Here is an 18,635-nt window from a genome sequence, read left to right as displayed (position 1 = left end):
CAACGTCTTTGCTGTCAAAAATGATGTATTCTGGGCTACGCGTCAGAAAGCGAATACCCCCCCCCCTTTCTTAAACTTACGACCCTTCACGCTTGTCATCTCACAATTCTCGACATGGTCACTTTCTGCCATTCCAGCTATCCTAAGGAGTCTCAGCAGGGAGTCTTCCTGCCTGGCTCTTGCATGTGCGTTAAAACTAATTGTTTAACCACCTAAATACATAAACAGGTCTATGTCCATCTACTATTCCTTAATGTAACCTACTATTTTATAAGACTCATAACTAAATAAAAATAAAAAATATATATAAATGGAGGGCGGCATTGGACGATTATAAATAGTAACACTAAATTTTAGCCTGCACATCACTAGTGCGTCCGATTCTTGAATATGGGGCTACGTGCTGGGATCCTTACCAGAAGGGCCAGATAAATGAGCTAGACAGAGCCCAAAATATAACCGTTAAATTTGCGCATCATAGAAATAATTCAAATTGGGAAAACTTGGCAAAGCGCAGAAAGATAGCTCGCAAATGCACTCTCTTCGAAACGTACACGGGAGAACGGGCTTGGTAGGCTATAAGTGATAGATTACAAAGGCCATGCTACCTTAATAGGGTCGATTATGATAGGAAAATTAGGAGCAGAAAGCAAAGGACAGATGTCGGAAAATGTTACTTTGTAAATAGGACCATTGAGCTTTGGAACCTCCTGCCTGGAGATGTTTTAGGGACTCTCCTGTAAATTAAGTACTTTTAGGAAAAGGGCTAGGAAAGCAATAAATAAGGCGAAGTGAAGGTATAGACGAAATCATCCGAAAAGGCAGTTAAGCGAAGTGAAGTGGAAGTGAAGTGAAGTGTGATAAAGGGAAAGTCATGGTGAAATGTGGGTGCATCAGAACATGACATTACACATTCCAGAACTATTACTGTTTAGCGTATAATATACTTATTTTTTAATATTAATTTATATAATTATAGTTGTAATTGTATTTTCATTGTATTTACAGTATGCTAGTGTGTCCTTTGTTGTTTGTTCAGTTTTGTGTGCTGTGTTTTGTTTGAGTGTGGTGTGTTACTTTGTGCGATGTGTGTATTTGTGTGTTGTGTCTTATTGTAGTACCACTACCACCGGGCAAAAATCCATTTGCAGTTTAAATAAATAATAATAATAATAACAATAATAATAGTAACAATTATTGATCATTCAACATACATATTCCATATGCTCCTTCTCTGAATTATTAAATATTTGAAATTTAATTTAATTTTAATCTCTTTTCTCCATTATATTGTATGAAGTGAATACAGAAATAGCAATCAGTAAAGACATTCCCATTGTGTTTCAATTTTGGTTGCCAATTTTGTTGCAAGGTCGATTTATTGATAATAGAATACAATGACTGTTCTGATGCTCACTTATTTCGAAGGTCGTTGTATATATTCGTGTTATTTATTCATTTCTATTTTCACTTCCAACTCTTTACGGAATTCAACACTTAATGATCTTCAAAACTTTTCGTAAAATTGTTACTTATGGCTGGAAATATTACCACATAATCTGTTACTTTAAAACTCACTCCCAGAGTCTCTGTCGTTACTTACGTTGTTGCCATGTAGTCCGTTACTTTCAAGATCATTATCAGGGTCTCTGTCATAACTTACGTTGTTGCCATGTAGTCCGTTACTTTCAAGCTCGCTCCCAGAGTTTCTGTCGTTGCTTACATTGTTGCCGTATGATCTGTTACTTCCTAGCTCACTCTCAGGACCTCTATCGTTACTTACATTGTTGTCCTATATTGTGTTACTTTGAAGGTGACCGTCGGTCGTAACAGAAGGTGATTAAGACTTTCATTTCCGTCCATGTAGCTAAGACTGCGCGGTCAATTTCCTGTCTACACATCGACCTCCAAGATTTAGCCGATATGTCTTTCAAACCGCCAGGCTCCCTCCAAACTACTCGTACATAGTCACACCCCAGAGGGCCACAATCCATAAATGAGCCCTTGCTGCCATTTTAAGACCATTGTTTGAGCCCGAGTAGTTGGAATCACGATTTACACAAGAAGTAAAAAATAAAAATAAATAAATAAATAAATTGCTAGGTCCTTACCGTGTCCATGAGGTCCAAAACTTTTATCATCAAGTATGTCCATACACCTTTTAAGGCCTGAAATAGAAAGAAACTGTGTCACTTGTGATACGTGTGAATGATTTGAGGTCCTGTGATAAATCAGAAATTTGCCTATGCAATTTATTATTATATGAGGCACCATGCTACAAGCCGGAAGGTCTCGGGTTCAAGTCCCGATGAGGTCATTGGATTTTATTCAATTGATCTAATCCTTCCAGCCGCACTATGGACTTGGGGTCGACTCAGCCTCTAACAGAAATGAGTACCAGGAATATTCTTGGGGGTAAAGGGCGGCCGGAGTGTAAGGCTGACAACCTTACCTCCATCTATGAGCCGATTGTTTAGAAAATGTGGGAACCTCAGCATCTCACAACCCTATGGGCCTCCACGGCCTGTTACAGAGATACTTTTACTTTTTTACTTTCTTATTAGTCTTTTGCTCTTAGTAAATAAAATCGACGCATGTATGGAATGTAAATTTCCAAAATATCTGAGCGGTGCCAGTTTATTTTATTACGGCAGGTATGGAAGTTCTCATGATGGAACCTACTGCTCTAGCACAGAAGTCTCTGTAACCTGCCCGTTCAAAGCCAATTTGAAATGTCTTAAGAGTGTCTTCCTGTAGAAAATAGTTCCAAAGTTTAAATACAAATTTGTTTATAGGATCTGTACTTCAGGCTGGCAGTATATATACTTGAAACATTTTGTAAATGTGGTTTCTGCATGGCTAGGTTTATCAACAGCGAATGAACATGCCACAAGAACTAGGCAGTTCAGCTCTAATGTCTGTGCAATTCAACGCACAGTTCCACTGCACTATCATGCTAATGAACAGTCATTCCGAAGCAGCTGTTTCTGTATCATTCGCATGTACATAAACATTGTTTTATTCAATTAAATTATAAGGAATATGAACAGAAGAATTTGGAGAAATCTCGGGACGACATTTAATAGTCCTGGCGAGTAATGCTCGAGAGGCAAGTAGTCAGATATGTAGATGAGAAATCTCGTACCTTGTAAGGACCGCGACTGTTTATTACCGTGTTCTCGACAATCGTTCATTGGACTACAGTCTGATTCTGCTGAAACCGGTCCACTCCTTCAAGCCACTTGCTTACATACTTATGGAGCTGAGCCCTTCTTGAGGAGAAGCCAAATCTGCAGCTACTCAAAGATTTCCCAGCATTTTATGGAACCCGAAGGTTCATTACAGTGTTCACAAGAGCCCTCCACTAGTGCCTATCCTCAACCAGATTAATCCAGTCCATACCAACACATCCTATCTCTCTGAGATCCAATTTAATATTGTCCACACCATCTACGCCTTGGTCTTCCCAGTGGTCTCTTTCCTTCTGGCTTTCCCACCAATATCTTCTCCCCCATTCGTGCTACATGCCCTGCCAAATCTCCTTGACTTGATCATTCTAATTATACTTGGAGAAGAGTACAAGTTATGAAGCTCCTCATTGTGTAGTTTTCTCCAACCTCCTGTCACTTCATCTCTCTTTGGTCAAAATACTCTCCTCAACACCCTGTTCTCAAACACTCTCAGTCTATATTCCTCCCTTAATGTCAGAGACAAAGTTTTACACCCATAGAGAACCACAGGCAAAATTATAGTTTTGTATATTCTAATTTTTATGTTTTTAGACCGCAGACAAAAAGACAAAGTGTTCTGGACTGAATGGTAGCAAGCATTACCCGAGTTCAGTCTCCTCTTAATTACCTCCTGGATCAGGATTTGGTTTGTTATAGTCACTCCTTCAAGCCACTCTTATTTTAAATGAATTTTAATATTAGCTTCCCATTTACTGCTAAGAAAATTCACTTCAAGCGTTTCATTTGATATTTTGAACCCCCTCCTCCCCCTTGTGCTTCTATTTGTACGAGTATATACACTGCTTGTCACGTTGTCTTTGTTTTGACCATCCTCACAACAATCGAATTTGACGAGAGGAAGACGAGTAAAACCTAGGAAAGAAAATATTTTCTTCCCCTTCATACAGCATCATTTGTTATAGATTTCTTTACGTAATTGTTACAAGAGTGTTGCTTACGTAATAGGCGGACGGTGTGCGTGAGTAATCCACAGGTTCACACACCCATTTGTACTTGAAGGCCCAGGCAGCGTCCAGACTCTGTGAACAGAAGGCCTCGTTGTCATGCTTTTGTGCAGAAACGGCGTGCTAAAGCGAATTGAAGTAAAGTTGTGCTCAGTTGAGCACGTGCCGTGTGTCCGTGTGGGAGATGCGGACTTTCTTAACTTCGGTATTATATGGAGCTGAATAATGAGCCTCAGTTCTCGTCTGCTTTTCTCCTGGGTAAAGAGTATTGCCCCCCGTCGCATATGAGGCCGGGTGAAATATAGAACCCCGTGAGCTGCAGAGAACCCGAAACCAGTGGCCGAGTTCTCTCGACTGCTAGAAGCGGTCTCTGTCTCTCTTGGCAGCTATGACAGCTTACACGCAATTTTAGTGAGGCTACTCATACGTTACATTATCGGAATATCCGAGTCTGAAAGGGATGTAATATTCTACAAGAGGGGCAGTACGTTGGGACAGTTCCTGATCACCATCCAGCCTCTACTCAGTTCGCATAATAGACAGTACACATGTGCACACATGTTCTGGAACACGATACATAATAAGTACCTTCTTTCACCGACGAGAAAAAATTTCTCATCTGTGGACACGACAGTCACCATATTTTATCACTGCTAGTGGGGTGGGACTGAGTCCCTTGTACTGCGGCCACTTCTAGCCTATTGTACCAGCCCCTGATGATAGGCGAGGGTGACTGTGAAGCAATTGGTAGAATGAAGATTGGCAGGGGAAACCGAAATACTTGGAGAAAACCTGCCCCAGCGCCATTTTGTCCACCACAAATCACACTTGAGCAGACCCGGGATCGAACCCGGGCCGCCGCGATGGGAAGCCAGCGACTAACCACTTCAGATATGGTGCAGCCGACAGTCACCGTAACTCTGTTATCTGTGGCAGCGAGACCTACAGAAAGTGTTCAGAACACGAATGGGATAGTCTTAAACTGAACGTGTGGTGAGGGCTGACACATGGGAAACCATCGGACTCATTTTCGTTAATGAGAACATAATTACAAGTAATTAATACCTTAACATCTTGGAAATTTATTTACATCTTCAGTTCATATTTTCTGAGACTCTTTGAATGTGAATTTTCCTGATCCATGGATAGAAACAGAAGATCAATTGCGTGCCCCCCTTCCTTGTTCTACTGATCTTACGCGTTTGGACTTTTCTCTTTGAGGTCATGTGAAATGTCAGGTGTACAGTCAATGAGTGGACACGTGGGATGAACTCGAAGCAGGGGTTACTGTAGCAATTGTAAATGTTATATAGGGATATGTTCCGGCACGTTCTGACTGCGGCTCTTAGGTATGCAAAGCTACAGATGCGTTTCGCACTTAACTTTTCTGCAGATGTCTGAAATCTGCATTTTTTCGTAGACCAGTAAATAGTAAGTAAAAGTAAAGGTATCCCTCTAACAGTCCGTGGAGATCCATAGCGATCAAATCCCGATGAGGTCATTGGAAGTTTTTCAATTTACCTAATCCTTCCAGCTGCACTATGGTCTTGGGATAGTCTCAGTCTCTAACAGAAATGAGTACCAGGAATATTCCTGGGGGTAAAGGGCGACCGGTGCGTGAGGCTGACAATCTCACCGCCGTCTGTGAGCAGATTGTCTGGAAAATGTGAGAGCCACAACTTCTCACAAACCTATGGGCCTTCACGGCCTGTTACAGGGATAGCTTTACTTTACTTTTTACAAAATCGCTGACTGCCTAAGACTCGCTCCATTCCTTACTGGACTACGAATGTTTTTTCTTCCACTGTGACTGACTTTGTTCTGATTTACGAATCCATCATTTCTCCTGCTTCCATTGTCCGCCGACTAACACCCCACTGCTGAACAATCAATTTCTGAATTTTCTTACGACCGAATGATTGATTGAACCCTTTGACAGTAACGAACACTCAAATCAATTATGCGTCTCCATTTATTACATAGGGGACAAACCGAATACAGGTCACCATCTCAAACAGTTCTTTTGTTATTTTCTGTTTATCTGTTACTACGAAAATTGTGTTAATTCCGTGGCGACGCGCTGATATCTACAAATGCTTAACTAGCCGTTGTCTAGCAATGTATTATTCCGAATTTCAAGCGTCATATCACAATAATATGCAAGATTACAGCGATGTTCGTCTTATGTAATATAGTTTAATTCATATCTGGAAGATTTAGGTCCATATCTGAGCCGCTTGTGTTCCTTTAGATTAAAGTGCTTTATTCTGAATCTAGTGAATGACATGTTTCATGGAAATGCTTCTAGAAACTACTAGTGAGAAACAGAGGGGACAAATGTGTCCTACACCTCGCCACAGTTTAGCGTTATGCTATCGCTTCCTTGAGATATATCAAATCCAATCAATACATTCGAATGAAATAGATGTTGAGCCTTACCAATAGCAACATGTAGACGTTTGTTATTATTTGGAGTAGGTTGTACGCTTTCATCAGCCCCTCCAACTTGAACGCTGGTCTGTTCTTCATCAGGTTAGGGCCCAGATGTTTCACGAAGTACAGGTACAGTGCTAAAATGGCGACTGCATGCCATATGGACCCCATAAGGAACCAGTCATCGCTTCTGCTATCTGGAACAAATGGATTTTTCTGTAAGATTCTCTATTCTGTTTCCAACAAGGTCCTAGAGCTTGTAGTAAATTGGGAGCTCCCTGGTGTCGCCTACTTAGGACTTGAGCACATGTACTTTCCGACAAGTAATACACAGAAACAACAAATTATTAATGTAATGCATACTGCTGTAATCCATCTAAACATTCCAGCATTAAAACTTTAAGATATTGGTATTTTGAATTCAAAATGCTGAGTCTACATAAAGACAGTAGTTGCGCTGCTTTAGAAAAAATCTTTTCGACTATCGTCCACCCAGTGCACCAATCAAATTTTCATGAAGGAAAAGCAGTCAAAATATAGTTTATAGCTTTTTGGGGCAGAAACTAACACTAATCGATAATTGAAAGAATTTTAATGAAGTCAACAGAAATATAAACGGAAACAAATTGTCTGCAAACAGTTGTTATAGATAAACCAGGATTGGTTTACAAAGTCATGAGTGGTACTAAGGAAACCCTTATCTATCTGTTCAAACAAATGTGAAAAATTATTGTGACGTGCCGCATAAAAGCCGGAATATCGAAATCTTAGCAAACGTCCATTACAAGCCAACGGTTTGGTAAATATTTTTATCCGCGGGTACGCTACAGATGTGATAACCACGGTAATTTTTCTTTAATGCTGGTGGGGTGGGACTAAGCCCCTTGCACTGCGGCCACTTCTGGCCTATTTTACCAGCCCCAGATGATAGGTGAGGGTGATTGTGGAGCAATTGGTGGAATGAAGATTGGCGTAGGAAACCGAAGTACTCGGAGAAAACCTGCCCCAGCGCCACTGTGTCCACCACGAATCCCACATGACCAGACCCGGGATCGAACCAGGGCCGCCGAGGAACCACGGTAATTACAATGGTTTCCGACACAACTCGATCGTGAACTCGAGAAGAATAGAATCCTTCGAGGCGGTGTCTGGTATCACGGCCGCCTAACAGTTATAACTAGAGGCAGTTCGTACTCAGAGCTGAGGGACTCACGTGGGACTCATTGGGTCTGGCGTTCTCAGCTTCGTTATTTTACAATTCTCACCACCTAAACTCCACGTCTCTGGCGGCTTTTGTACTAGAAAATCTTAATTGTGTAATGTAGACTTTATGTTATATTTCTGTATTGTAGTGTTCGCAGTAATGCCTAACCTCTCTCTCCGCACCATGGAAAAAGCGAATGATATTTGTTACCCACTTAGCCAGCCAGTTGGATATCTTAAATATGTAGAAGTGAACATACAAGATGCACAAGTCTTGTCCTGACCTCCTATGTTACAACCAACATAAAATAATGCTAATATATTGTTGCGTATTGGCTCTATGCAGGAACTGTTGAGCCGCAAAGGCCTCGGGGCACGCGAGCAATGGTAGAGTGGCGGATTGTATCGGCGCGTTGCTAGGCGACAACTCTATGGACGCTTGGATAGCGTAACAGGAAGTAGGGTCACGTGAACTCTGCGTTTCCGTGAGTGACGTTATATATTGCCACTCATCCTGTCACTACGCAAAGCTCGTAAACATCCCTCCCGCTAGACTGTGATGTCACGCAACAGTGGAGTCCGTGCAGCGACCGTTGCTATGCAATAGGCATTCTGGATGGTTTAGAGAAGCAAGCAATCTAAAGTACTCACTTTCATACACACATATACACACACATACATTTCTAATTTATTAGCAATTAAGGTAAACCATGAAGAGAAAACACGCATTTCATAAAGCGATGTGAAGTTAGTAACTGACAAATAGAAGTCGTCAAAAAAGCTGCGGGAAAAACTGAACATATATTCGCATGTCTTTAAATAAGAATATGCAAGCAGTGGCGTGCGGCTCCTTAAAACGCAGGAGAAAATAACCAACTGAGCCCTTCCTTCTGAATCATTAAAATGTTAAAGGTAAATATATCCCGGCGCTGAAATAATTAAGCGCTATGCCATGAAGCCTTAGGAATAATATATGTATAGATCCAAGTATTCTTGGCCTCTACGCTAGTTGAAGGAGAGTTTTTAATCTCACGTCCCGTTCGCTTTAACCTTGGGGAAGGAGCCCTAGGAGTCATTGGATAGGAGAATGTTTGGGCCCCAGAACTGATCTACAGGATATTTAGAGGAAAATATTTTGCCCATACCAGGACTAGAACACCAAACCCTCGGCCATCCAGACCGTAGACAGTCGCTATATCAAATGTAGTATGATGAGATAATGAATAATCTAAATTAGCACGCCATTAAAAAATTGGGAGAAAGGGGAATAGAAATATTTAATTTTCATTTTGGTGTTCACACTAAATGGCGCATTATGTGAATCGCACAGTAATGTCTGTGTGACAGAAACTCTTTGAGCAGCGCGTTATTTATGCTTTAATTTAAATGAATCTGCACTCGCCTCGGTTTCAGTTCACTGTGAAAACAAATATGGGTTTATTTGCACACAGTGTACTGCCGTGTGGTATGTAGCCGAATGTTACATCTATAACACGGGTCCAGATGTATCCAGGAAGAAAAGCAATCGAACAGAACTTTCGAATTTGCATTGGTGTGATACAGAGCGGTGTGTCAGGGTCGAGAGCACACCGGAGTCCAGATAGAATACGGCAATTCAAACATGTCAGCTAGGTTAAAACTACAAATGAAAGCCAAATTCACTTGTCATGTTTGGTAAGCCCTTGTACTAGAGCTCAATCAAATGGGACAAGATTTCCAGACATATCACAGCAGTTAAAATATTGCAACTCATCTCACGAACAGCACTTTAATATTATATTTGATTGGAACTTCTCACAGCGATGTTGTGACGCAACAAGAGTCTCTTACCTTGTTTCATATTTCTACTGATGTCTTGCTTGACTTACCCTTCCACGCTGAAGATGGAAGCGATGTAAGTTTTAAGCACACTAGGATCTCTATTAAACAAAAGTAGCTACAACCCAACTTGTCGTTTTCTTGTTATATTCAAATCTCATTTTTGGGTATGATAGCGGATTGTTCACTCACTCATGGAGCTGAGCCCTTCTTGAGAAGCCGCCAATTGTGCAGCCACTCAAGAATTTTCCAGCATTTTATGGCACCCGAAGGTTCATTACCGTGTTCACAAGAGCCCTGCACTGGTCCCTATCCTGAGCCAAATCAATCCAATCCATATTAACATATCTCTCTAAAATCAATTTTAATGTTGTTCATCTACGTACGTCTTGATCTTCCTAGAGGTCTCTTCTTCTGGCTTTCCCACCACTATCCTTTATGTATCCCTCATCTCTCCATTCGTGCTACATGCCCTGAGCATTTCATCCTCCTTGACTTGATCATTCTAATTATACTTGGAAAAGAGTACAAGTTATGAAACACCTCATTGTGCAGTTTGCTCAACCCTCCCGTCACTTCATCTCTCTTCGGTCCAAATAATCTCATCCATGGTTCTCATTCCCCTTTCCATAGAAAAATGTATATTCGCCTGCTGTTTCGGTGCTCCCTCTGTCCTATCTGGCCCCCTGTACTCCCACTAAATCTAAATTATATTTGAAATTCTTTCCGCCACGGCCCTAAGCGAACCAACCTTATGCATACTTCTAACATTCCAAGGTCGAAATCTCGTATCCACTTGCTTTCGCTTAGGGCGTTTATCCAAGGATTCCGTCCAGGTCCGAGGATTCTTGTGATCTTTCGTAATATGCTTATTTTTTTTACAATGAGGCGTTGTTAGTTCCACACCCAACCCCAAGCTGGAAGACCACCCCTTGTCGGCGCTCCGCTACTGTTTATTCAATATATTCGTAATTGTCCTCCATATCCTGAGGCTGCCTTCTCCATCTGCAACCTGAGGACTAGCCATGCCGAGGTGAAAATGGACCCACCTAACATTGTTACAAGTGATATCACCAGCATACATGTGTTTCAAGATATATTTTTGCAGCCACATTTAAATTCTCTATGACTAGTACGATCACACATTTCCCCGTAATGTAATATGCTGTGTTCTCGTCATTTCAGTTAAACCCCTTTAATGTAAAGAATGTACTTCTCTCAGAGGAAATGATCACGTGTCACTACAAGATAAAAGCTCGAACAGTTTCTTGCTTTCAAGTTCTTAGCATACTTACCCATTTTTCCTATTACCCATTCGTCGAATGCTCTCCGCCCAGCTTTGATTACTGCCGCCATGTTGGCCTGAAACACGAGAAAATATATTGTGACGTGTCGCGCTATGCAGGACACCACTCCCCACCCCGCCGGCGGCGGTGACGTGCCGAGCGGAGCCGAAGTGAGCCGAGCGGAGACGAAGCGAGCCAAGTCCCGGCACACTGGTCGCTATGCAACGCGGGTAAACAGTGGTTGCGGGAGACAACTCCCGACAGCGTTACCAGTAACACCGGTAACCACGGCGCCAGACAACAATGGTGCCTGTTTCGTGGCTGTTTTCTGCGTTGTCCGGAACGAGGCTAGATACGGAACAGCGAAGACTATTCATAGTCAGTTCTGAGTTAGCCAGCAGTCAGTTCTGAGTTCTCAAGTTCTCTGGTTACGATTTACGAGTCAGCCAGGCAGTCAACCAGCATTTGCAGTGTAGTATTTGTGATACTGCAGATAGCAGTAATTGCGAATCTGTAAATTGTTTGATTGTAAGAGCGAATGTGAAATAAAATTCGCTATATCCAATACGGCGTGAAGTTATTTGTCACGTTATACGCTCAACACGTGACAATATTTTAGTCTCTTGTTGTTCTTAATCCAATTCCAAGTCCAAAACCTATGACAAGAAGACCACCCGGATTTGCAAGTCGACTATCCCCCTATATTTTATACGAATTTAGAGTGTAATTGTTTCATAATGTTTGCCTAAATGGAAAACGTAGTAAGCTTGCTAGTTCTACGTTTTTTTCCTTAATTTTTTAAACTTATTAGTTACTAGAAGATATTGTGACGCAACGGAGTGGTTATAGACGGAGTTTAGATTCGTAATTGGTCTTACTGAATTCTTTAACTTATACATTATTACACTTTACAATTCAATGTCACGCACAGACTAGTGTTCTCGGACAGGTCTTCACTGCACTGCTTGTTAGCTGCTTCCAACTCCGGACATTTCACTTGGTCTGGGTTTCCAAACTGCCCCTGGCCTCATCTACCGCAAATCTCTGTTTACAGACTCTCTCTTGAATCAACTCATAACGGCAGTTGGCCCTGTTTATATAGCCTCAACACGGAACCCACCGAAAACATCTCTGCTACAGATATTCTATTGTTGCATGACGTCGGTATCGTCACGGACCGCGTAGACACCACCGCTTCATACAGTCACTCCATGGTTGGGTGCTTGTCTGTTGCCTCCTTAAAGTGACGGTTACTGAGCCATGCCTATCAACGGGCATGTTTAGAAAGCAATTCTCTAGCAACGGCTGTCTCTGTTGGCTTCACAATTGTGGCTTTCAGGAGACATGCAGCAGTATGTAGGGGACATAGTAGAGATAGCAAGAAATTGAAATTGAGGAGAACGTAGAACAGATTGCAGAATTTTTGTTCTTCCGTACTACAGAGCGGAAACGACACTGTAAAAAGAATGATATATTTCTCTCTCTGCTGATAGTCGTGCTAATATTAGTAGCATGAATTACAGACCGAAACAAATGCAATGTGATATTATCCTATAAACGCTTAAAATCTTTGTTGCTATATCATGCAACAAGGGAAAACCATACTTTTTGGCTACAGTGGATAACATATAATTACCACTTTAGTAGTTTCTGGTTACTACAGCAGCGCCACTGTTTTGAGAAACATTCCCACTCGCGCCACTGGGATCAACACACAGGCCAATGTTAATTGACGCTGGTGAGGAAGTTGGTCTAGAAGTAAATGCAGAGAAGACTAAGTATATGTTACTGTCTCGTCACTAAAATGCAGAGCAAAATCATGACATAAAGATAGGTAACAGTTTTTTTTAAATGTGGCACCGTTCAGATATTTTGGAACGACGATAACAAATCAAAACCTGATTCGGGAGGAAGTTAAGATTAGATTGAACTCGGGTAATGTATGCTACCATTCAGTCCAAAATCTACTTTCTGCTTGTCTGCTGTCAAAAAATATAAAAATTAGAATATACAAAACTATAATTTTGCCTGTGGTTTTGTATGGGTGTGAAACTTGGTCTCTGACATCAAAGGAAGAACATAGACTGAGGGTGTTTGAGAACAGGGTGCTGAGGAGAATATTTGGATCGAGGAGAGATGAAGTGACCAGAGGTTGGAGAAACTACATAATGAGGAGCTTCATAACTTATACTCTTCTCCAAGTATAATTAGAATGATAAAGTGAAGGAAGATGATGTGGGCAGGGCATGTAGCATGAATGGGGAGAAGAGGAATTCATATAGGATATTGGTGGGAAAGCCAGATTGAAAGATACCAGTGGAAAGACCAAGGTGTAGGTGGATAGACAACATTAAAATAGATGTTAGAGAGGTGGGATGGGATGGTATGGATTGGATTGATCTGGCTGAAAATAGGTACCAGTGGAGGACTCTTATGAATACGGTAATGAACCTTCGGATTCCATAAAATGCTGGGAAACTCTTGAGCAGCTGCACAATTCGCGTCTTCTCAAGATGAGCTCATCTGCATGAGTGCGTGTGTCAATAGAACACATATTGATGACTGCTCTGACAGAGAGAATGACATGGACGGTGCAAATGAAATAAACTGAAGCATTAAGGCGCCAGTAGTGGAGATGTTGCTTTATCGAGAAAGTAGAAGAGCCTTCGGGGACAATCACAATACGAGTATAGAGCAAAAATGGGTTATTGTGCTTAGACATGGCCGATATTATAGGCCTACCCCTGCGAAAATCAAATGTAGACAAAATATATTGCGTGATTTTGATGATGCAATGTAGAGGGAGAAGATGGAAACGATTTTCCAATTTGAAATTGCTTTATACTTGACGCATAAGTAAGGCGATGTAAGTGTATGATACTCAGTTTAGCAAGAAATACATACAAGTTCATTACCTGGAGTCCTGCCGAGCCCTGCTGAGAATAAAAGCACTATGATATCCCACCCAACAAGCACACCAATAAGCGTGTCCTAATAATATGCTAATGATGAGTATTATGCAACTTACTAACCTGAATTGTGTGACCGGAACATGACTAAGGAAATAAGAAGTTATCCACATTTCGTATGCGTGGCAATGAAGGTCTGAGGTCATATCAGGGCCCTAGTGCTAGAATACATTTTTCGAGTGTTTAGGATGTCGGCCAGTGGCGTGCGGTACTATTTTCTGTTAGGGAAGCAGTGGTATCTAATAAGCGAACTGACAGCAATCAGCTCACCAAAATTTACGTCACTTGTTGAGTCAATAAGCTCGTTTTGTATTCTGTTCGATAAACCTGTAAATACTGTACTGTTCTCAAGGTGAACATTGAGTTTATGATCATATTTCCTCAACAAGTGAACTAATTCCACATAATTACCTCGGTCGATAGAATCCACGCTTTCGTCATGATCACGCAGGCCAAGTTGCCAGATGTTATCAAGATAGCCTTTCTTTATTTCTCTATGTAGTATCGTCAGGCGCTTTTGATTGTCAAGTTGACAGCCAATTCGAGTTGCATTGTTGAAATAATGTGAGTCTGAGAGTTCTCATGTCGTTTCACTGCTTTATGAAGTGTGTTGATATCACCAAACCCAGTCTTGTTCCATACATTTTTTCATTGAGAAACAATAGGCATGGCCAACAAAACAATTTTCCTATATTACGGCAACTCTGTTTTAGAATACTGTTCCAAATTAAATTCTCTCGCACATAATTTCGTTTGTGCTTTAAGTTCTGGCAACCCTCATGTCGGTCGTCCTCTTTCTATAATTATTTTCTTTTCAGAAAAGTTCCTGCTATTAAACCCCCGTTTTCAAAGGCTTTCGATTGCACAGTCGCAGTAGCGTTGTCTGCCAGCATTCCTGTTAGCTGTGGCCTGTGCGTGTTGTCTATTCACGCCCCTGCCCATCTTACCGCAATATCAGACTTGCTTCCCTTAAACGCGAATAGCTTCTTTCTGATGCGTCAAAATAGATCACAAATACAATCTTACGTCATATAAATATGCACTTACAATATTTTAATGAAACTTAATGTTACCTATAACACCCAACAAGACTGAAATCACACATAAACAGTTAATTTTCACATAACCATCGAAAGAACACAATCCTTATCTTCCATATCACAGGCATTAGCGAACAAACCGAAAGTTGCTTCCGTACCCACTTCGTGTGCGACGAATTATTACGGAGATTAACGAAGGAAACTTGGTCCGTCGCACCAAGCAGGGTAAGGGAGGAGGAGGCGGTATGTGGCCTTGAGCAGGGACACGCGCTGAATGACAATATTATTCAAATTGAATTATTTATATATGACTTTTTTTCTTTTTGTTTCTTAACTACGGAAGCAATGCTTCCCTTGCTTCCATGCACGGCACACCACCGATGTCGGCTAAAACCTTCAGCTAGTGCTTTCCAACACAATGGAGAAAACAAGAACTTGATGAAATGCTTATGTTAACCGGAGGGTTGTTAGGGAAATTAATTGAATGTTGTAGATCAAGCTGAAAATCGAAGAAGATAGTGCAGTAAATAGCATGAATGATACATCTTGACGCTTGCGCACTCCGCAGCATGCCGAGACAGCTGTGTTCATAGTAGAGACAGCCAGTATTCACACACAGTTCTGTTGCCATGATTATTGTACCATCTGCTTTGTCGCCATTAATCCCAAGGAAAAACGTCAGTGACGAAAGATAAGCAACATTAGTACATTACTTGGAGGGACTTAATACTGGAGTAGGAGACCGCGCCATAGTTCAAGCGGTAAGTTGCTGGCTTCCAAAAGTGGCAGCCCGGGTTCGATCCCGGGTCTAGTCAAGTGGGATTTGTGGTGGAAAAAGTGGCGATGGGGTAGGTTTTCTCCGAGTACTTCGGTTTCCCCTGCCAATCTTCATTCCACCAATTGCTCCACACTCACCCTCACCTACCATCTGGGGCTAGTACAATAGGTCAGGAGTAGCCCAGTACAAGGTACTTAGTCCCACCCCAATAGCAATAAAAATAATTGTACTGGATTAAATACCCGTTCATTACCACGTTCCAGAAAGATATCAGTGACGAAACGCAAGCAGATTTCAGAGAAGACTTTGCTGTGCTGACTACTGTGCCAGTTTCGCTATATGAATATCTCCGGCATTTTCCAAGAAGACCACTTCTATAATTAACACTTTCACTGAATCACTGCCTTCGACTTGGTCACCTCCCGGCTGCTTGGAAGGAGGCAAAGTTTATTACTCGACCGAAACCCAAAGCAAAAACACATTTCCTCAAAACTTAGGCCAGATCAGATTCTTGAACACTACGGGCAAACAATTTGAGAAACTGATTTGACGAACAATCCAAAATCCATGGAGGAAAAAAATTTACTAAATGTAGGTCAATTTGGCTTTTCTTTTAATTAGCTTAGTGGGGGGTGGAATCCAACTGGGTCCACTCGGCACGGCGGCCAATATTTGGCCTATTGTAACCTGCCCCGGGTGATTATGATGATGGAGAATTTGGTGGAATGAAGATTGGCAGGTGAAACCGAAGTACTCGGAGAAAACCCGCCCCAGGACCACTTTGTCCACCACAAATCCCACTTGACCAGACCCGGGATCGAACCCCGCCGCAGTGGGAAGCCAGCAACTAACGGCTTGAGCTATGGCGCGGCCTGTCAGTTTGTTTTTCGAGCAGATCACAACATGACACTTCAATATATGAGGCTGGCGAATCAACTCACCTTGAATTTCAACCATAATAATGTAGACTGCTGATGTGTTCTTGGATATCATTAGTACTACCATTTTTACAAATTGTAAATTTACGATCATCAAATATTTCTTAATGCCGCTCAGATTTCTTAGGCATAACCACAAAATTTCACACCATGACAACTTTTGTAATTGTTTATATGGTAAGAAATATTATTTGCTTCCAATACAATATGTTTACTTTTAGAGTGGTATGGTAGTGGTATGAGGAACTGTTTCTGCAAGTTTGCTATGCAGTAAATATTTTTGAGAAAACTTTTTTGGAAAGTGACTGCAGAACAATTTATGTGAAACATCTGAGTTAAGTGACAGTTCGAAGATGAAGGTTCCGGTATATTAAAACACAGTAAGGAAGTACCACCTTTTATCTTGGCTTGCAACACCCTGCTCATACCAAGCATATTGTAACTGTGGTCACCACATGACAAAAACTTTGCTGCCATAATGAATTCTGAAGGTCAGAAGAGACCTTTCTGGAACTACTGAAAAAAAAACATTTGTTTTGAAGATTCGTGCGAGCATCAGTAGATACTTTATGACTTGGATAAAGTTACTTCAATTGCAAACCCTTTGCAGACCAATAACAGGAAAAGGCATGAACTTGGAACTAGATCCATGATATGTATAGAGTGGCCGTCTTGTAGTGCACTCAACTTCACCTGTTACTTCACGACATGTTTCGGTAACATAGTGTCATCATCAGGTGCCCTAATTACGCTAATTAGCGTAAGTGAAGTAACAGGTGAAATTGAGTGCACTACAAGACGACCACTGTATACATATCATGGATGAAAATCCGTGCAACAGGACGCTAAAATACAACATTGGAACTAGATGCTCATGTCTTAGAATAGGTATTTTTCACTTTATCATGATCATCTACAATCACGGATTAGGCAGAAGAACCATGTTCCAGTCTTCGACTCCATCTCTTCCTTGATCTGCAACATCAGTCTTTCCTCGAATTCGGAATATGATTATATATTTTAGAAGAAATTCTTTATTACAACCCGTCGCAACACAACAATACAATGACCAAGACTAAAATTAGCTCAGCTACATGTTTTGGCTATTAAAGCCATCATCAGGCAAACACATGATTACCATATTCACACACTACTGAACTGCAATTGCGATGGTGAAGCTGCATACTTGATAATTATTACATTATAAAATATATGGTATAAAAATAGAATGAATTATAAACTTATTATAAAAACGAAAGTTACGGCGTAAAAAATTATAAAACTCTTCGTGTGATATTCCATATGAACTCAGTTGTTGCAATTTTGTTATATTCCCACGGACATATAGCAGTATAATCTAGACTTGTATACATGTAATAAACTGCTTGGAGGTCCGTGGTATAGACGTTGCATAGTTCGCCATTAATCGTTTGGCCGGTGCCTCATCTTAAAGTGTATTTAGTCCGTTCTTCAGGGAATGTAGATTGCAACTGATGATGGCTCCAACAGCCGAAACATGTAACTAAGCTAATTTTGGCCTTGACCATTGTATTGTTGTGTTGCGACGGACTCTAATAAAGAACTGTATATAATAAAACAACAGGGTGCATGAAATGAAAATTATTTCAGAAGGTCGTTGGACTTCCATTTTGAATTTTACAGGGACACAACTGCACTTCTATTGAGGATTGTGTAAGGCATAAAATAATTTTTTGTCTTATATTTTCTCTTCTTCATTAACAGTAAAAATTAAGCAGCATTGCATTTTAATTGACTTGACATATTCAGCTTATCTGTTTTAGAATGCAACGCTTGTCTCTAAGTGTCTCATTTGCACCGCATTCAGGTTCATCTTCGCTCCTCCCCCATTGAGGGATTTTCCTATTGTATTTCTATGCTTGAATGTGCTGAATGACAAACACTGCGAGCACTAGGCTTACTGGATGTTGCATAAATCTTAGTTTATTGATCCTGA

At 41.1% G+C, this 18,635-nt stretch overlaps 1 protein-coding gene across 3 annotated transcripts in view; it reads right to left on the bottom strand.

Annotated features, from left to right (window-relative positions):
* The window catches only part of LOC111870257 (elongation of very long chain fatty acids protein 7), a 23,515-nt gene extending 9,155 nt beyond the window's left edge, over nt 1-14,360 (bottom strand). The window contains exons 1-5 of one of the 3 annotated variants that reach the window (XM_033753734.1): nt 14,316-14,360; nt 10,945-11,011; nt 6,635-6,825; nt 4,190-4,270; nt 2,112-2,168 (exon numbers count right to left, since the gene is read on the bottom strand). In XM_033753734.1, coding sequence (XP_033609625.1) covers nt 2,112-2,168; nt 4,190-4,270; nt 6,635-6,825; nt 10,945-11,011; nt 14,316-14,345 — 426 coding nt within the window. In that variant the 5' untranslated portion in view covers nt 14,346-14,360. Of the gene's footprint in view, nt 1-2,111; nt 2,169-4,189; nt 4,271-6,634; nt 6,826-10,944; nt 11,012-12,571; nt 12,687-13,850; nt 13,927-14,315 lie in introns of those variants that run through there. The other 2 variants (XM_023862380.2, XM_023862381.2) reach the window with 2 other exon arrangements.
* Between the last annotated feature and the right edge of the window lie 4,275 nt (nt 14,361-18,635).

This window comes from Cryptotermes secundus, unplaced genomic scaffold (genome assembly GCF_002891405.2).
Source record: "Cryptotermes secundus unplaced genomic scaffold, Csec_1.0 scaffold75, whole genome shotgun sequence".
NCBI classification, from domain to species: domain Eukaryota; kingdom Metazoa; phylum Arthropoda; class Insecta; order Blattodea; family Kalotermitidae; genus Cryptotermes; species Cryptotermes secundus.
This window is presented reverse-complemented; position numbering and strand designations above follow the sequence as displayed.